The 20,230-nt window shown below is 47.0% G+C and overlaps 1 protein-coding gene across 3 annotated transcripts in view; it reads left to right on the top strand.

Moving 5' to 3' along the window:
- LOC142296233 (uncharacterized) overlaps positions 1-13,969 on the top strand; it is a 29,721-nt gene extending 15,752 nt beyond the window's left edge. For all 3 annotated transcript variants that reach the window (XM_075339586.1, XM_075339587.1, XM_075339588.1), the window contains exons 3-4: positions 12,562-12,703; positions 12,829-13,969. In XM_075339586.1, the coding sequence (XP_075195701.1) occupies positions 12,562-12,703; positions 12,829-13,328 (642 nt within the window). In that variant the 3' untranslated portion in view covers positions 13,329-13,969. The remainder of the gene's footprint in view (positions 1-12,561; positions 12,704-12,828) is intronic.
- The last annotated feature ends 6,261 nt before the right edge of the window (positions 13,970-20,230 follow it).

A 20,230-nucleotide genomic window follows, 5' to 3' on the forward strand; every position in this document is an offset into this window, starting at 1 on the left:
ACATGCCCCCCCCCATCCAGCCTGTTCACATGCCCCCCCCATCCAGCCTGTTCACATGCCCCCCCCCATCCAGCCTGTTCACATGCCCCCCCCATCCAGCCTGTTCACATGCCCCCCCATCCAGCCTGTTCACATGCCCCCCCATCCAGCCTGTTCACATGCCCCCCCATCCAGCCTGTTCACATGCCCCCCCATCCAGCCTGTTCACATGCCCCCCCATCCAGCCTGTTCACATGCCCCCCCCATCCAGCCTGTTCACATGCCCCCCCATCCAGCCTGTTCACATGCCCCCCCATCCAGCCTGTTCACATGCCCCCCCCCATCCAGCCTGTTCACATGCCCCCCCCCATCCAGCCTGTTCACATGCCCCCCCCCATCCAGCCTGTTCACATGCCCCCCCCATCCAGCCTGTTCACATGCCCCCCCCATCCAGCCTGTTCACATGCCCCCCCCATCCAGCCTGTTCACATGCCCCCCCCATCCAGCCTGTTCACATGCCCCCCCCATCCAGCCTGTTCACATGCCCCCCCCATCCAGCCTGTTCACATGCCCCCCCATCCAGCCTGTTCACATGCCCCCCCATCCAGCCTGTTCACATGCCCCCCCATCCAGCCTGTTCACATGCCCCTCCCATCCTGCCTGCTCATATACTCCCATCGTGCTCATATACCATCCTGGTATATGGCCTGTATCCTATAGCACAGAGAAAAAAATAAACGTTTATACTCACCTTTTCCTCACTCCCTGCAGCACCGATCATCTTCCTCTCTGGCACGCTGATCTGTGTGTGTGTGGAGCCGTTCCCCTGCAACATCGCGATGTCTTCCTGTCTGTGCCGATCAGCTGACCAGCTCGGCACAGATCAGCTGACCGGCACAGATCAGCTGACCGGCACAGACAGGAAGTCATCGCGTGCAGCAGGGGGGCGGCTCCACACACGGGGACGGGTGAGTGTACTGATTCACTGCTCCCCGCGCTGGTAATGACGCGCGGGGGGCAGTGAATACAGCCGCACATGATCACTCCAGGCTGTAATTGCCAGGGGTGATCATGCCGGCCCTTTGCTATGCGCGCGTCCCCGCTCATCCTCCCGCCCACCTGTCAGTGCCGGCTTCAGCGCTGAGAGATGGGCGGGAGGATGGGCGTGCATATGTAATGAGCGGGCCCACGTGGTCACGAGCAGGCGCTGCTGCTGCCTGCTCGTGCCCCCGATGACCCGCAGCACCCTCATTCCCGGCCGCAGCCCTATAGTCAGACCATAAGACGCACCCCCAACTTTCCCCCAACATTTGGGGGAAAAAAAGTGCGTCTTATGGTCCGAAAAATACGGTAACTACACTTTGGGCTATAGCATAAACTCTGAATGGTCCAAGCCCTCTACTCTAAACTCCAAAGGAATGGATGAAGGGAGTAATATATCTACAGTGAAGGATGGTCTTGAGAAAACACGCCAACAGAGCGATGACGACCGAAGACGCAATGGAAGAACAAGCCATAGTAAATCTGCAAAAAGAGAATGCAGACGGTCTAGATATAGCAGATCATCTATCAGCTCAGTGCTGAGGTGCCCAGACAGTAGCCTCTCTAGTGGATTAGATAGCTCAGAGTCGGACCAGACAGTTTCGACTGGAAGAGAGTTTCGCTACTACACTAGCCGTTGGAGACAGTCATGGAGAGAGAGGTCTGACCGGGGTGCGTATCTGAGAAGGGGGTTGACTGAGACGAGTCTGGTGACAATGACCGACTTTATGTCAGGAGCTGAAGCTCAAGTTTGTCAAAGAGGGCCCTCTCAACTGGTAGGACAAGGTGACACTGATGCCCTGTCTCGGGGTCCCTTTGGGTGTCAAGTGTTCAACCCTACGAGTTTGAACAGAGGGGGGGATATGTGAGGTAGCGACCACCAATGTGGTAAATGGTCGCAATGTGTCGCAATGGAGAAGGTCCCTGCGATATTAAAGTGAAGAAGTTGCTATGGGACTTGTAGTTCCACAAAGGCTTGGTTCTGCATATAAGGGTCAGGTTCCCTTTAACAATGCCAGTATGCTGTGCAGGTCTGAAAACACAAACCTCCACCTGTGGGTGTGTCCAGACTGATTTAGGAGACTGTCAGTGTGTGTGGAGCAGCCCTGCATGATGAGCAGCCTCAGGCAGGTAAAGAGGCTGCTATTCTCAGAGAGGTTGGAGCCTCTGGAAGGAACCTGCCCAAGGAAGCGTGGGTTGCCTTCAACCTTCTGGAACTGAGTGTGTGGAGGCTGAGGGAGCTCCACTCTGACACTTGTAGTGTCCAAACCTGAGCGGGCGATCCGCTACATAGACTGACCAGAAATCCGTGTCTCGTGGGGAGACAGCCATACCTTTACTATGGACATTAAATGGACTTGAAGCCCACGGTATGTGAAGGTGTTTTGTTTAACTTTTCCTTTAAGCCAGGAGAGGCTTCATTGTGTTTTGGAAGGGCAGTTTATGTTGTACTAATAAACTGCTGCATTTTTGAGAGAGACTGTGTTGCCTGTGTATGCCTAAGCTACCCTGCATCGCTGCAAGCGAGTAAAACCCCCAGGTTGCGGTAAGCAACGTTTACAGTATATAATATATATACCGTATTTTTCGCTTTATAAGACGCACTTTTGTTCCCCCAAATTTTGGGGGAAAGTAGGGCGTGCGTCTTATAAGCCGAATATAGGGGGGGGAGGAGGTGTGTGTGTGTATATGTGATATATATATATATATATATATATATATATATCGCTGCAGGATCCGCTCTGGAGCGCTGCTGGGGGCAGGTGAACGCTGCGGGCGGCAGCGTTAGATCTCCTGCTCCCGCTCATATAATATGCACAGCCGCTGTCCATCACCGTGGTGCTGAAACCGCACCGCAGTGACTGGCTGGAGCAGCGGTGCATATTTATATGAGCCTGCGTCCCACTGTGATGGCACATGCCCCCCCTGTGTTAGATATGGCCCCCATGCTGCTGCTCATCCTAAAATAAAAAAGCTTTACTTGCCCCCTCCAGCGTTTCTCCCCGGTGTCCCTGCTTCCACTGTGATCAGGCACGCGGAGGTGAAGTCACTCTGCTGTGCCAATCACATGACCAGCACGAGAACCAGGAAGTGGAGGAACAGAAGCACGGAAGGAGACAGGAGGTAGATCAGCGCTGCAGGAGGTAAGGAAAATTTTTTATTTTACTATGGGCAGCACCATGGGGGCAATATCTAACACAGGGGAACGTGTTCAATCCATAGGGGGCCATATGCAGCACAGGGGAACGTATGCAATCCATAGGGGGCCATAGGCAGCACAGGGGACTGTGTGCAATCCATAGGGGGCCATAGGCAGCACAGGGGACTGTGTGCAATCCATAGGGGGCCATAGGCAGCACAGGGGACTGTGTGCAATCCATAGGGGGCCATAGGCAGCACAGGGGACTGTGTGCAATCCATAGGGGGCCATAGGCAGCACAGGGGACTGTGTGCAATCCATAGGGGGCCATAGGCAGCACAGGGGACTGTGTGCAATCCATAGGGGGCCATAGGCAGCACAGGGGACTGTGTGCAATCCATAGGGGGCCATAGGCAGCACAGGGGACTGTGCAATCCATAGGGGGCCATAGGCAGCACAGGGGAACGTGTGCAATCCATAGGGGGCCATAGGCAGCACCTGGGAACGTGTGCAATCCATAGGGGACCATAGGCAGCACAGGGGAACGTGTGCCAGCACAAGGGGGCTATATTCAATATAAGGGGGCCATATCCAGCTTTAGGGGGCTAATTTTAGGATGGGGGCTATGAGGGACATATACCCTATAGGATTTGTTAGACGGACACTGGCATTATAAGATGGACCCCATTGAACATTAAAAAAAAAATAATTCTCTTTTCCTTCACCAAATTTGGGGGTGCGTCTTATAATCAGGTGCGTCTTATAAAGCGAAAAATACGATAGATAGAGATGTGAGCTCTTGTCTATTTTTGATAACCAGCACAGGAAAAGCAGACAACTACAGGCTGCAACCCTCAGCTGCTTTACCTTGGCTAGTGAACAAAAATAGAGGGGATCCCATGGGTATTGTGTTTTGTTTTGTTTTTGTTTTTTTTACTTTTAAAAATCAACTGCATGGAAATTCCCCCCCCCCCCCCCCTATTTTTGATAACCAGCCAAGGTAAAACAGACAGCTAAGGGCTGGTATTATCAGGCTGGGAATGACCATGGTTATTTGATCCTTCACAGCTTAAAAATAGCAGCCCGCAGTTCTCCCAGAAGTGGCGCATCCATTAGATAACCAATTCTGGTACTTTACCTGGCTCATCCCGATTGCTCTGATGCAGTGGCAATTGGGTTAATGAATTATGGGGTTGATGTCAGCTCAAAAGGTTAAGGTACGGTCACACAAAACAAGATCGCTAGCGAGATCGCTGCAGATCACGGTTTCTGTGACGCAGTAGCGATCCCGTTAGCGATCTCGTTATGTGTGACACCTACCAGCGATCAGGCCCCTGCTGTGAGAGCTCTAGTCCTTGCCGAATGGTCCATGCCATTTTCTTCAAAAGCGATGTCCTGCTGGGCAGGACGCATCGCTGTGTTTGACACTGTGTGACAGGGTCACAGTGACTGCTGAGATCATTATACAGGTCGCTACTGCGACCTGTATAGTTCCTGCGTCGTTGGTAAGGTGTGACTGTGTGACATCTCACCAGCAACTTAACAGCGATCCTCATCAGGTCGCATCGTTTTTGGGATCGCTGGTAAGTCGTTGTGTGTGACTGGGCCTTTAGTAATAGGCGTCTATTCAGACGCCTCCAATTACTAACCCGGCAAGAGTTAAAAAACACACACGACAAAAAATGATTTTAAAAAGTACTCCCCAACTCCCTTGTTCACCAATTTATTTAACAAAAAAAAAGCCAAGATGATACCATGTAATCCAGAGAATCAGTTGTAGTCAAAATATGGGAACTTGAAAAACATAAACGGAGAGGTTAAATAACAAGATACAGTCCCTCGCTCACCACTTTATTAGGTCCCAAAAAAAACACAGGTCCAATGTAATCTGGAGCAATCCCACGATGTCTGGTGATTCTGCACTAAAAGCAATGGAGCCTCATTCTAAGAAAGCTAACTCGGTAACATCACCACTTGTGAGAGCGATGAGGTCTGTAACCTTAGATGACGTCATCTTGCTTGACTGCTCTATGAGAGGGCAGAGCGATACCCGGAATTTCTCAATAGCAGTGACGGCCCTGCTCGTGAGAAATGATCAGGAGTGACCCAGTGAGAGTGCTGATCATCGTTGTTGCCAGGTCACGCAGGCTTATAGGTGGGGGGAACACAAGTATTTTTTTTTTTTTAACAGAATTTTTTTTTAAAGAGGTTAAGGTGCATTTTGAATAAATGTGGGGTACAGCTGCCAGATGTCTACCGTTGAAACCAGAAGTTTATATATACTAACTAAAAAGACACATCTGCAGGTTTTTCTCACTATCTCACATGAAATTCCTACCAACTATTGTGAGCAGTTTGTGGAAGGATATCCAAAACATTTGACCCAACGCATACAGTTTTAAGGGCAATGAAATGTATGTAAATGTTTGACTTTGCAGAAAGTAATAAAAATGCCTTAAAACATTTTCTCTCTCATTATTCTGGCATTTGGCAAATCGAAATAATTTTGGATCCTAATTGACCTAAAAAGGTAAAGGTTTATTCTAATTTCATGTCAGATGGTGAGAAAAACCTGCAGATGTGTCAATACACCATGTTCCAAATTATTATGCAAATTGGATTAAAGTGTCATAGTGATTTATTTTTTTTTTTTTTTCTTCAATGAAACTCATTGATGGTATTGTGTCTCAGCGTTCTTTGGATCACTGAAATCAATCTCAGATACCCGCAGGTGAGCCCAATAAAAGGAAAACTGGATGTTCCACAATATTAAGCAGGCCACAGTTTCCAAGTAACATGGGAAAGAAAAAGGATCTCTCTGCTGCCGAAAAGCATCAAATACCGTAGTGCAATGCCTAGGATGGGGGATAAAAACATTAGATATTTCACGAAAACTTAAGCGTGATCATCGTACTGTGAAGAGATTTGTGGCTGATTCAGAGCACATACGTGTTCATGCTGATAAAGGCAGAATGAGGAAGGTTTCTGTTAGGCAAATCCATCGGATTAAGAGAGCAGCTGCTAAAAAGCCATTACAAACCAGCAAACAGATATTTGAAGCTGCTGGTGCCTCTGGAGTCCCTAGAACCTCAAGGTGTAGGATCCTTCAAAGGCTTGCTGTGGTGCATAAAGCTACTATTCAGCCACCTCTAACCAGTGCTCACAAGCAGAAACGGTTGCAGTGGGCCCAGACATACATGAAGACTAATTTTCAAACAGTCTTGTTTACTGATGTGTCGAGCAACCCTGGATGGTCCAGATGGATGGAGTAGTGGATGGTTAGTGGATGGCCACCATGTCCCAACAAGGCTGCGACGTCAGCAAGGAGGTGGAGGAGTCATGTTTTGGGCCGTAGTCATGGGGAAACATCTGATAGGCCCCTTTAGGATTCCTGAAGGTGTGAAAATGACTTCTGCAAAGTATATAGAGTTTCTGACTGACAAATTTCTTCCATGGTACAAAAAGCAGAAACGTGCCTTCAGGAGCAAAATCATCTTCATGCATAACAATGCACCTTCTCATGCTGCAAAGAATACTTCTGTCATTGGCTGCTATGGACATAAAAGGAAAACTAATGGTGTGGCCACCATATTCCCCTGACCTCAACCCTATAGAGAACCTTTGGAGTATCATCAAGCAAAATATCTATGAGGGTGGGAGGCAGTTCACATCAAAACAGCAGCTCTGGGAGGCTATTCTGACATCATGCAAAGAAATTCAAGCAGAAACTTTCCAAAAACTCACAAGTTCAATGGATGCAAGAATTGTGAAGGTGATATCAAAGAAGGGTTCCTATGTTAACATGTAACTTGGCCTGTTAGGATGTATTGGCTTTAAATAGCTTTTTATTGCAGTGAATGTGACCTCCTAATGCTGCAAATTCCATAAATGAGCATTTTCAGCTCTTTAAAACATATAAAATGTCTAGAAACTCTACGGTGCCTAATAATTTATAACAGTGCATTTTGAGATTTTTAAATTTTGAAGATTATACTGTTATCATTGGGAGGTTTCTTCAATAAAATTCGATGTTTACTCTACTCTAACGGTGATGACGTTTATCAGACTGACTGTCATTTGCACCAACCATATAGGAAAATCAGAGAAAAATATCATTTGCATAATAATTTGGAACATGGTGAAGATAGTGGATGGAAACTTCTGGTTTCAACATTATCTGTTTTTCTACCTATCTTTTTATCTTTCTATCTATCATATATCTATTTCTTTTATTTACAGTCATATGAAAAAGTTTGGGCACCCCTATTAATGTTAACCTTTTTTCTTTATAACAATTTGGGTTTTTGCAACAGCTATTTCAGTTTCATGTATCTAATAACTGATGGACTGAGTAATATTTCTGGATTGAAATGAGGTTTATTGTACTAACAGAAAATGTGCAATCCGCATTTAAAAAAAATTTGACCGGTGCAAAAGTATGGGCACCCTTATCAATTTCTTGATTTCAACACTCCTAACTACTTTCTAAAAAAGTTGTCTCAGAGATTTAAACTGTCAGTTTCCACTGTGAGGAACATAGTAAGGAAATGGAAGAACACAGGTACAGTTCTTGTTAAGCCCAGAAGTGGCAGGCCAAGAAAAATATCAGAAAGGCAGAGAAGAAGAATGGTGAGAACAGTCAAGGACAATTCACAGACCACCTCCAAAGACCTGCAGCATCATCTTGCTGCAGATGGTGTCAATGTGCATCGGTCAACAATACAGCGCACGTTGCACAAGGAGAAGCTGTATGGGGGAGTGATGCGAAAGAAGCCGTTTCTGCAAGCTCGCCACAAACCCAGAGTTGCCTGAGGTATGCAAAAGCACATTTGTACAAGCCAGTTACATTTTGGAAGAAGGTCCTGTGGACTGATGAAACAAAGATTGAGTTGTTTGGTCATACAAAAAGGCGTTATGCATGGAGGCAAAAAAACATGGCATTCCAAGAAAAGCACTTGCTACCCACAGTAAAATTTGGTGGAGGTTCCATCATGCTTTGGGGCTGTGTGGCCAATGCCGACACCGGGAATCTTGTTAAAGTTGAGGGTCGCATGGATTCAACTCAGTAGCAACAGATTCTTGACAATAATGTGCAAGAATCAGTGACGAAGTTGAAGTTACGCAGGGGATGGATATTTCAGCAAGACAATGATCCAAAATACCACTCCAAATCTACTCAGGCATTCATGCAGAGGAACAATTACAATGTTCTGGATTGGCCATCCCAGTCCCCAGACCTGAATATCATTGACAATCTGTGGGATGATTTGAAGCGTGCTGCCCACATGCTCGGCGACCATCAAACTTAACTGAACTGGAATTGTTTTGTAAACAGGAATGGTCAAATATTTTATATATATATATATATATATATATATATATATATATATATATATATATATATATATATATATATATATATATATATATATATATATATATATATATATATAATCTCTACCTTTTTATCTATCCATCTGCGGGTTGCAGGGGTGTCACTGCAGTGGAGTGACTCAGGAGGGTCGCAGGAAGGGGTGTCTTGGTGGCGGGTGCCATTGATCTGACTGCAGGCTCCGTTGAATAACCCAGGGGTGATGAGATGGACTTCAAGAAAATGACCACGGAGGCACAAATAGGACACTTTGGCCATTTTCTTGAAGTCCATCACATCAACCGTGGGAGATTCAATGAAGCCCGCAGTCAGAGACGCCCCATCCTGTGACCCACCTGAGCCACTCCACTGCTCCTCCGAGCCCTCAGTATCTCCGACCGTTCCTCCTATATGACCCTGCTCCACCACTGCCACCCTGGTAGTCCGGATTGTAAGACACTCCCCCCCCCCCCCCCCCCCCCAAAAAAAAAGTGCGGCTTATAATGTATGAAAGTGTGTGTGTGTGTATGTGTGTGCGTGTGTATACAGACAATACATAGATTAGAATATCATCGAAAAGTTAATTTATTTCAGTAATTCAAAACAAAAAGTGAAACGCATATATTATATGGTCATTACACACACTGATCTATTTCAAGTGTTTGTTTCTGTTTAATGTTGATTATGGCTTACAGCCAACGAACTCCAACTAAAAAAATTATTTTAAACTCAGAAAATTTGGCCTACTGAAAAGTCTGTACAGTAAATGCACTCAATACTTGGTCGGGGCTCCTTTTTGTATGAATTACTGCATCAATGCGGCGTGGCATGGAGGTGATCAGCCTGTGGCACTGCTGAGGTGTTATGGAAGCCCAGGTTGCTTTAATAGCAGCCTTCAGCTCAACTACATTTTTGGGTCTGGTGTCTCATCTTCCTCTTGTGAATACCCCATAGATTTTCTATGGGGTTTAGGTCAGGCGAGTTTGCTGGTCAATTAGGCACAGTGATACTGTGGTTATTAAACCAGGTATTGATACTTTTGGCAGTGTGGACAGGTACCAAGTCCTGCTGGAAAATGAAATTTCCATCTCCAAAAAGCTTGTCGGCGGAAGAAGCAGAAAGTGCTCTAAAATTTCCTGGTAGAGTGTTGCGCTGACTTTAGTCTTGATAAAACACAGTGGACCTACATCAGCAGATGACATGGCTCCCCAAACCATCACTGAGTGTGGAAACTTCAGACTAGACCTCAAGCAGCTTGGATTGTGGCCTCTCCACTCTTCCTCCAGACTCTGGGACCTGTTTTTTAACTGCATGAGAGGACACACACAAGCTAGGGACCCCAACGTAGAGAAATACTTTGGCGTAGTGTTGGGGCTCTATTGCATTTATCAATTCAGTAGCTAAATTTCTCTTTATTCATATATTCATGGCAGTAATGCAGATTCCATTTTTCACATTTCATCCTTACATATAGCTATTGAATTTTTCATGTCAGTATTCACACAGCAGTTTCTGCTATTACATGTATTCCCCTTACATAGTTACTGGTGTGCATACCTTATCTCCCCATAGTGATGTTTTTTTAGGTTTTTGCACCCAGTTCAGACATAGAATGGAGTTCCAAACGTTATTTCTTATTTGGTGTCTTTAGCAATGACTTTTTGTGGCTTACCCTCCTTGTGGAGTGTGTCAATGACTGCCTTCTGGAGATCTGTCAAGGAAGCAGTCTTTCTCATGATTGTGTAGCCTACTGTACCAGACTAAGGGACCATTTTAATCACTTAGGATGACTTTGTAGGTGTTTTGTTGTAATTATTCTAAATTTCTGAGCTGACTTCTGGTTTTCATTGGCAATAAGCCATAGTCATCAATATTACAGTAAATAAGCAGTTGAAATAGATCATTCTGTGTGTAATGTCTATAAAATGTTTCCCTTTTTGTATTGAATTACTGAAATTAACTTTTTGATATTCTAATTTATTGAGATGCACCTCTATATCCATCTATCTATCTGTTATTTATCTTTCAGTGGTGGCAGTTTTCTTTCTTGTGGAATATGAGCGCTGCTGGTGTCAGGGAGCTCCATATCATTGATGTTATGAATTCACAGATGTACTGCTGTAGAGTTGATGGAGAAGATACTGCCACCACTGAGAGGTTACTTGAAATCTTCATTTTAAAAGGGGGGTGTACTTACTTATGCTGCGTACTATGTATGAATATACAGTGCCTCGCGAAAGTATTTGGCTCCCTTGAATTTTTTAACCCTTTCCCACATTTTCAGGCTTCAGACATAAAGATAAAAAATTAAAATGTTATGGTGAAGAATCAACAAGTGGGACACAATTGTGAAGTAGAACGTACTGTAATTTATTGCTTATTGTAAACTTGTTAAAATTAAAAAAAAAAAGAAATATTGGGGCGTGCAATATTATTCGGCCCCTTTAAGTTATTACTTTGTAGCGCCACCTTTTGTTGCAATTACAGCTACAAGTCGCTTGGGGTATGTGTCTGTCAGTTTTGCACATCGAGAGACTGAAATTCTTGCCCATTCGCAAACAGCTGGAGCTGAGTGAGGTTGGATGGAGAGTGTGTGTGAACAGCAGTTTTCGGCTCTTTCCACAGATTCTCGATTTGGATTCAGTCTGGACTTTGACTTGGCCATTCTAACACCTGGATACGTTTTTTTTGTGAACCATTCCATTATAGATTTTGCTTTATGTTTGGGATCATTGTCTTGTTGAAGACAAATCTCAGTCCCAGTCTCAGGTCTTTTGTAGACTCCAACAGGTTTTCTTCAAGAATAGTCCTGTATTTGGCTCCATCCATCTTCCCATCAATTTTAAACATTTTCCCTGTCCCTGCTGAAGAAAAGCATGATGCTGCCACCACTATGTTTGTCAGTGGGGATGGTGTGTTCAGGGTGATGAGCTGTGTTGCTTTTACGCCAAACATATCGTTTGGCATTGTGCCCAAAAAGTTTGATTTCGGTTTCATCTGACCAGAGCATCTTCTTCCACATGTTTGGTGTGTCTCGCAGGTGGCTTGTGGTAAACTTTGAAAATCACTTTTATGGATATCTTTGAGAAATGGTTTTCTTCTTGCCACTCTTCCATAAAGGCCAGATTTGTGCAGTGTACGACTGATTGTTGTCCTATGGACAGACTCTCCCACCTCAGCTGTAGATCTCTGCAGTTCATCCAGAGTGATCATGGGCCTCTTTGCTGCATCTCTGATCAGTCTTCTCCTTGTTTGAGATGAAAGTTTGGATGGACGGCCGGGTCTTGGTAGATTTGCAGTGGTATGATACTCCTTCCATTTCAATATGATCGCTTGCACAGTGCTTCATGGGATGTTGAAAGTTGTGGAAATCTTTTTGTAACCAAATCTGGCTTTATACTTCTCCACAACAGTATCACGGACCTGCCTTTTTGTTTTCCTTTGTCTTCAGGATGCTATCTGCGCTTTAACAGTAGAAGTCCCAGAGAGGGGTCATTTAACATTTCTACCATTGGAACCCTATGGAGCTCGACATTTCTGGGACTTCTAGTGTTAAACAGAACACTGAGACTATCACAGAGCAGGTGCATTTATACGGAGACTAGATTACACACAGGTGGATTATATTTATCATCATCAGTCCTTTAGGACAACATTGGATCATTCAGAGATCCTCAATGAACTTCTGGAGTGAGTTTGCTGCACTGAAAATAAAGGGGCTGAATAATATTGCACGCCCCAATTTTCAGTTATTTTATTTTAACAAATGTTTAAAATAAGCAAATTTCGTTCAACTTCACAATTGTGTCCTACTTGTTGTTGATTCTTCACCATAACATTAAATTTTTTTATCTTAATGTTTGGAGCCTGAAATGTGGGAAAAGGCTGACAAAATCAAGGGGGCCGAATATTTTCGCAAGGCACTGTATATACACAGGCACCTTTTTTATTCATATATGCAGATCTATATAATCACCTAAATGTCTGTGTATTTAAATATGGTATATAAAGACAATGTTACACATTGTAGGTGGAGACTATGCCAATCCTATGGGATTCTACAACTGCAGGATATAATGATAGACAGAGGCGAAACGTCTGCTGGACCGATATCTGCAAGGAACTGTACCCCCTTTGGGATGAAGCAGACTGTACATGTCAGTTGATAATTGGTAAGTTAGCATTGAAGTTCGATTTAAAGCATGTATTTCAGAATTATATTGTCATTTTTGGTAAGCTGTTGCCAGGCATTACCTTTTAATGTTCTGAACCTAATTTTTTTGTTTCCCCATTGCAGATCGAGATGTTCGTAAGCGCTGGCGTTCTGTACGGGATCGGTTTAATAAATGTATGTTGTTTGCCAGCAGACATGGATTTTCCACTCCCCCCAAAAAATGTCCATTTTTTGATCAACTTCAGTTCACATTAACCAATCCTGGTGCATCCTCGGCTGCCGAAACTTCCACCTTTTTCGTGCCCAGTCAAAATGTAAAGAACACCCAAAGGAAAAAATTCCAAAATAGAAGCTCTGAAGAAAAACAAATTGACTCCGATTCAGAAAATATCCCAACGGAGGAATTAAACTTCATAGAAAATTCGTCTTTTGGGGACAGATTTGACCATTTTTCTTACACCTTGGCCAGTAGGCTGCGTGAAATGCCAAAAGCTAAGCAGTCCTCCTGCATGGCAGCAGTCTATACTCTTTTTGACACCTATGAATCACACTTACAGGATCCTTCCCTAAGTGATATCGTAATAGCTATTCAGAATACATGGAAAAAAAGTGAACGCGCATAAGCTGAACCTCAACATCCCCATCATGATGATAAACCACCCAGCACAGATTCTGAATCTGGTTAATTCAACCTAACCCAGATGATAGACCAGCCAGCACATTGGCTTCTCATGCTGAGAATGGTGACGGTAGCCACATTGGCCAGAACCCAGAGGCACATTCACATGGTACACAGAGATCTGTCCCCTCACCTCCCTTATCCACGAGCTCACAGCCATTCAGGCTGTGATTAATCTCTCAAATTCTATTGTTTTCCTTAATGCAAAAATTATCTGTATTTTCATTTTTCATTTGGTTACTGTAAATTTTTGACTACAAATTACAATATGTTAAACCAGAAAACTGTTACAGAGATTGACGTTTTCTCGAATTTTTGGGTGTTCTATCCTAAAACCATAATGCTGTATGAGAATCTCTTTGCGGAGAAATCTGTTTTCTTTCTCCACCAGGACTGATAATTCATTTGAAAAAATCTCAATTACAGATAAAATTTGTCGTCTTTAGTATAGAAAGATTGTTTTACATTACTGATACACAAGACGGTGCTAAGATTCTATGTAGAGGGGAGGAGGAGGAGGGAGGCGCTGTACAGGGAATCTTCAAAAAAGGGTGAATAAAATAATGTAAAAATCTGCACAGAAAAGATATTTCTCTTTCGCTTCATTGGGGGACACAGGAAACCATGGGTATGTGCTGCTGCCACTAGGAGGCGACACTAGGCAAAAAATAAAAGTTTTAACTCCTCCGCAGTATATAACCACCTACCAGCAGGAAGTTATTCAGTTTTTTGCTTCGTGTCAGGAGGAGGATAGAGACAGGGCTTTTCTCCAGCCCCTCTTTTTCACTTTTTTTTTTTTTTTTTCCACACTCGTCGTTTTTCATCTTTTTAATTTATTTTCAGAGAGCGTTCTTTTCTGTCTAAGGGAAAAAGAGTGTAATAGGTCACACAGAGACCGAGATCACAGGTGATAGTGTGATCGCACTGTCGGCTCTCGGGTTGGATGGCGGGATCATTAACCCTAATGTGTTGGCGTTTAGGGTTTGGATTATGGATTAAACGATCCTTGCCGCAGGTCTCATTCCCATCGCCCACCATAGCGAAGCGGTCATTAGACAGAAGAGGTAGAGAGACTGAGGTCCAGAGTGAGTGAGCTCCAATCAGCTTAAAGTATCAAGGGTTCTTCAAGCCGCACTGTAAACGAACCACTGCTGCTCTCCTCACCGGCCTTACAACTCTCCCTATGAAGACAAAGTAGGACTCTGTTCCCATCCAACCCTCCCTGTCTCTACTTGGCATAGGGTTTCCTGGTCAGCACTATCCCTATCTTTCCCTACGATATCACCCAACTCCCGTAATGCCAGCAGCAAATGCAGTCACCACCGACATAGTCTTCAGCCCCAGTAACGGACGCTGTACAGCTAGCATAGTTTTCACTGCCGGCATAGTCTTCCGCTTTAGCAGTGCACGCTGTTTCCACTTGCACACTTCTCAACACAGCAGCAGACGTGGTTATCGCCGGTTCATCCTTAGCTCTAGTGTCTGCTCTGCGGTTCGATCGGGCTTAGACCAGGCACATGTGCCCAGTTCTTTCCTACAGACCATGCTCTGTAGCACCGGGATAGAGCACAGACGCTTACAGCCCGCAGCTTAGTCATGCCCCTGTAGCAATCTTACTTTACACGTGTAGACCCGTCCCTAAGCTATCACACCAGCAAACATAGGAAATGCCCCTTGCAGCCTTCTTGCACAGCACGTGTCTTTCTTCTTCAGTGTATGAGAGCCTTGACCTGCCCCTCCCAGACATCTTCAGCACAGTGTGTCTTGTTCTGCCTCAGTGTAGAAAATGCTGGGCATTCTCCCTCTACCAGTTCTGCCTATCCCTGTGATTCACAGGACAGCCTACAGCATACAGACCAACTTATAAGAAAAGAGGAACCCTGATAAGAGTAAAACAATCTTTATTGTGAAAATAATACAAAAGGTGTCCTAACAGGATGGTACACAAGATGGCAGCACTAAACCACAGGAGGAAATGAAATCACCAAGTAGTCAAAGATAAATGAATCCAATTCCCAAAAAGCAAAGTAAATAAAGCAAGTGTATATAGCTATACAATAAAAAAGGGGGATCCAGAGACATACCAAAAAGGTCATTATGTAATAGAGATTATATCTGTTGACATCTCCTCCTGCTGGTGGCGCCATTCCAGCAGGAGGAGATGTCAACAGGTATAATCCCTATTACATTATGACCTTTTCTTTGTCGCTTCATTGGGAGACCCAGACAATTGGGGTGTATAGCTTCTGCCTCCGGAGGCCACACAAAGTATTACACTTTAAAAAGTGTAACCCCTCCCCTCTGCCTATACACCCTCCCGTGCATCACGGGCTCCTCAGTTTTATGCTTTGTGTTGAAGGAGGCACACATTCACTCAAGCTCCCATTTTAGTCAGCAGCAGCTGCTGATTTTATCGGTTGGAAGAAAAGAGGGCTCCCACAGGGCCCCCGGCATGCTCCCTTCTCACCCCACTAAGTCGGCGGTGCTGTTAAGGTTGAGGTACCCATTGCGGGTACAAAGGTACATGCCGTTTTCCTTCTCCATCCCTTAGAGGCTCTGGCAGAAGTGGGATCCTGAACGGTCATCCATTCACTGGGACCGGGCTCCCTCCGCAGCCCCTGTGGGAATCTGCCGGACAGGAGACTTGGTATCATCAGGGACAGGGCCCTGCATCTAAAGGTACTCTGTGTCCCCATGGGGACGGTGCATGGAGCGCTTGTTTCACAGACGCTGCAGCGGCTGCTGTTTTTTGTGACGACCGGGACTTCCGCGCCGACCGCGCCTGTTTGCCGGCCGCGGTATTAAATTTAGTCCCCGGCTTCATGCGGCCTAGTACCATAACTCCCGCCCCCGGGCCTGCCAGTCAGGGGTAAGGGCGGGACGGTCGACCTGACGTCGACAGTGAGGGCTGGAGCATACTTTAAGGTTCCTCCTCCCCCTCACTGATCACTGTGGGGCACCAGATTCCTGCACTTTATTAGTCGCCGCCCACGGCTCCCTCCTCCCCTGAGAGCTCCGGCAGCCATTTTTACAATCACATTCTGCCGGTGGAGGATGGAGGATTTCAGGAACGGACTCTGCAGCTCTGGGAGGCCCAAGGCAGGGAATCTGGTGGACACACATACCGCTTTGGGCGGTCGGTAAGCCACACCGGTCACCCGGTGCTGGTCCCCCTAGGGTGCCGAAGTGTGTGTGTGTGTATGTATATATATATATATATATATATATATATATATATATATATATATATATATATATATATATATATATATATATATATATATATATATATATATATATATATATATATATATATATATATATATATATATATATTTGTATACATTTTCTCTGTTCGGCCGAATTGTTTTACTTTTGGCTATATACCCTCAGTGATCACTCTCCTGGGAGACAACAGCATGTCGTCCACAAGGAGCAAGGGTGCCAAGACACAGGTTATTTTGCAACCTGTACCTCTTGTGCGGCTATGTTACCTGCAGGTTCCACCTACCCTCACTGTGAGCAATGCTCGGCCCCTGTTGCACTCGCTCAGCCGGAGCCTCGGGCACTGGTGGGACCCTCGGCTCAGGCAGAACCGCCGGCTTCCCCTGTCCAGGTGGCAGGGACAGAGTTTGCAGTTTTTGCTGAGAAACTCTGTGTCGCTTTCACAATCCATGACTCAGTCTATGGACAAATGGTCTGCTAAGATACTAGAAGCCTTGCAGTCCAGATCGGTCCTTACACAGGCCCCGGGCACTGTTGGATCATCGCCTCCAGGCCCCTCTCGGTCTGCGCTGCAGCGTGCTCCCGGGGTGGCCCCTAGGTCTCACGGGGAGGACTCCGGCGCGGACCGCAGTCCCAGACCGGCTAAGCGGGCTCGCTGGGAATCTTCCCCGACTTCCTCACGCTGCTCGGGGTCTCAGCTTGAGGACTCTCTGGAGGATGAAGCGGATGTAGCAGCTCAGGGCTCTGACCCTGACGTTGCTCTCAATCTTGATACACCTGAAGGGGACGCCATAGTAAATGACCTTATAGCGTCCATCAACCAGGTGCTAGATCTTTCTCCCCCAACTCCACCTATAGAGGAGTCGGATTCGCAGCAGGAGAAACACCAGTTTAGGTTTCCCAAACGTACACGGAGTGCGTTTTTCGATCACTCTAACTTCAGAGATGCTGTCCAGAAGCACAGAGCTTTTCTGGACAAGCGCTTTACTAAGCGCCTTATTGACACACGTTACCCCTTCCCCTCTGACGTAGTTAAGGGTTGGGCTCAATGTCCCAAGGTGGATCCTCCAGTCTCTAGACTGGCGGCTAGATCTGTAGTATCAGTGGCAGATGGCTCATCGCTCAAGGATGCCACTGACAGGCAGATTGAGCTCCTGATGAAATCCATCTATGAAGCCACAGGCGCGTCTTTTGCCCCGGCCTTTGCAGCTGTGTGGGCACTCCAAGCTATCTCAGCTTGTCTGAGATTAATGCGGTCACACGTACCTCTGCTCCACAAGTTGCGTCTTTGACTTCTCAGGCGTCGTTTTTTTCGTCCTACGCCATGAACGCCGTCCTGGACTCTGCTAGCCGTACAGCGGTAGCATCCGCTAATTCGGTGGCAGTCCGCAGGGCCATGTGGCTACGCCAATGGAAGGCAGACTCTGCTTCCAAGAAGTTCTTAACCGGTTTGCCATTTTCTGGCGACCGATTGTTTGGCGAGCGATTGGATGAAATTATTAAGCAATCCAAGGGAAAGGACTCGTCCTTACCCCAGTCCAAACCAAACAGACCTCAGCAACGGAAAATTCAATCGATGTTTCGGTCCTTTCGGCCCTCAGCCAGGTCCCAATCCTCCTCGTCCAACAGGCCACAGAAGGGCCAGAGGAACTCTTATGCGTGGCGGTCTAAGTCACGTCCCCAAAAGACCGCCGGAGGCACTGCCTCCAAGGCGGCCTCCTCATGACTTTCGGCCTCCCCAAACCGCATCCTCGGTCGGTGGCAGGCTCTCCCGCTTTTGCGACGCCTGGCGGCCACATGTCCAAGACCGACGGGTGAGAGACATTCTGTCTCACGGTTACAGGATAGAGTTCAGCTCTCGTCCTCCGACTCGTTTCTTCAGAACATTTCCGCGAGCCGAGGCATTTTTTCAGTTTGTGGCACTGCCTTTCGGCCTGGCGACAGCCCCACGGGTCTTCACCAAGGTCATGGCATCCGTTGTGGCTGTCCGACACTCTCAGGGCCACTCGGTGATCCCTTACTTAGACGATCTCCTAGTCAAGGCACCCTCCCGGGTGGCATGTCAACACAGCCTGACCGTCGCTCTGGAGACTCTCCAGAGGTTCGGGTGGATCATCAATTTCCCAAAGTCCAAATTGACACCGACCCAATCACTGACTTACCTCGGGATGGAGTTTCATACTCTCTTAGCGATAGTCAAGCTACCGCTGGACAAACAGCGTTCGCTGCAGACAGGGGTGCACTCCCTTCTTCGGGGTCAGTCGCACCCCTTGAGGCGCCTCATGCACTTCCTGGGGAAGATGGTGGCAGCAATGGAGGCAGTCCCCTTTGCGCAGTTTCATCTGCGTCCACTCCAATGGGACATTCTCCGCAAATGGGACAGGAGGTCGACGTCCCTAGACAGGAACGTCTCTCTTTCCCTGGCAGCCAAAACCTCTCTTCAGTGGTGGCTTCTCCCCACTTCTCTGTCGCAGGGAAAATCCTTCCTGCCACCATCCTGGGCTGTGGTCACGACGGACGCGAGTCTGTCAGGGTGGGGAGCGGTCTTTCTCCACCACCGGGCTCAGGGCACCTGGACTCAGACAGAGTCCTCCCTCTAAAGGCATTCCAGCCGTGGCTGGAAGGCAAACAGATCCGAATTCAGTCGGACAACTCCACAGCGGTGGCATACATCAACCACCAAGGCGGGACACGCAGTCGGCAAGCCTTCCAGGAAGTCCGGCGGATTCTGCTGTGGGTGGAAGCCACAGCCTCCACCATATCCGCAGTTCACATCCCGGGCGTAGAAAACTGGGAAGCAGACTTTCTCAGTCGCCAGGGCATGGACGCAGGGGAATGGTCCCTTCACCCGGACGTGTTTCAGGAGATCTGTTGCTGCTGGGGCATGCCGGACGTCGACCTAATGGTGTCCCGGCACAACAACAAGGTCCCGGCATTCATGGCACGGCCTCAAGATCACAGAGCTCTGGCGGCGGGCGCATTAGTTCAGGATTGGTCGCAGTTTCGACTGCCTTATGTATTTCCCCCTCTGGCGATGCTGCCCAGAGTGCTGCGCAAAGTCAGGTCCGACTGTCGTCGCGCCATTCTCGTCGCTCCAGATTGGTCAAGGCGGTCGTGGTACCCGGATCTGTGGCACCTCACGGTGGGTCAACCGTGGGCGCTCCCAGACCGACCAGACTTGCTGTCTCAAGGGCCATTTTTCCATCTGAATTCTCAGCCGGAGTCCTCCCTTCAGATCAATGTTCTGGAGATAAGGGCAGTGTATCTAGCCCTAAAGGCGTTCCATCGGTGGCTGGAGGGCAGGCAGATCCGCATACAGTCGGACAACGCCACGGCGGTCGCGTACATCAACCACCAGGGCGGCACGCGCAGCCGTCAAGCCTTCCAGGAAGTTCGGCGGATTCTGCTGTGGGCGGAGGCCACAGCCTCCACCATCTCAGCAGTTCACATCCCGGGCGTAAAAAACTGGGAAGCAGTCTTTCTCAGTCGCCAGGGCATGGACGCGGGGGAATGGTCTCTTCACCCGGACGTGTTTCGAGAGATCTGTCGCCGCTGGGGAACGCCGGACGTCGATCTCATGGCGTCACGGCACAACAACAAAGTCCCGGCATTCATGGCACG

The sequence above is a fragment of the Anomaloglossus baeobatrachus genome, chromosome 3, assembly GCF_048569485.1.
Source record: "Anomaloglossus baeobatrachus isolate aAnoBae1 chromosome 3, aAnoBae1.hap1, whole genome shotgun sequence".
Lineage (NCBI taxonomy): Eukaryota > Metazoa > Chordata > Amphibia > Anura > Aromobatidae > Anomaloglossus > Anomaloglossus baeobatrachus.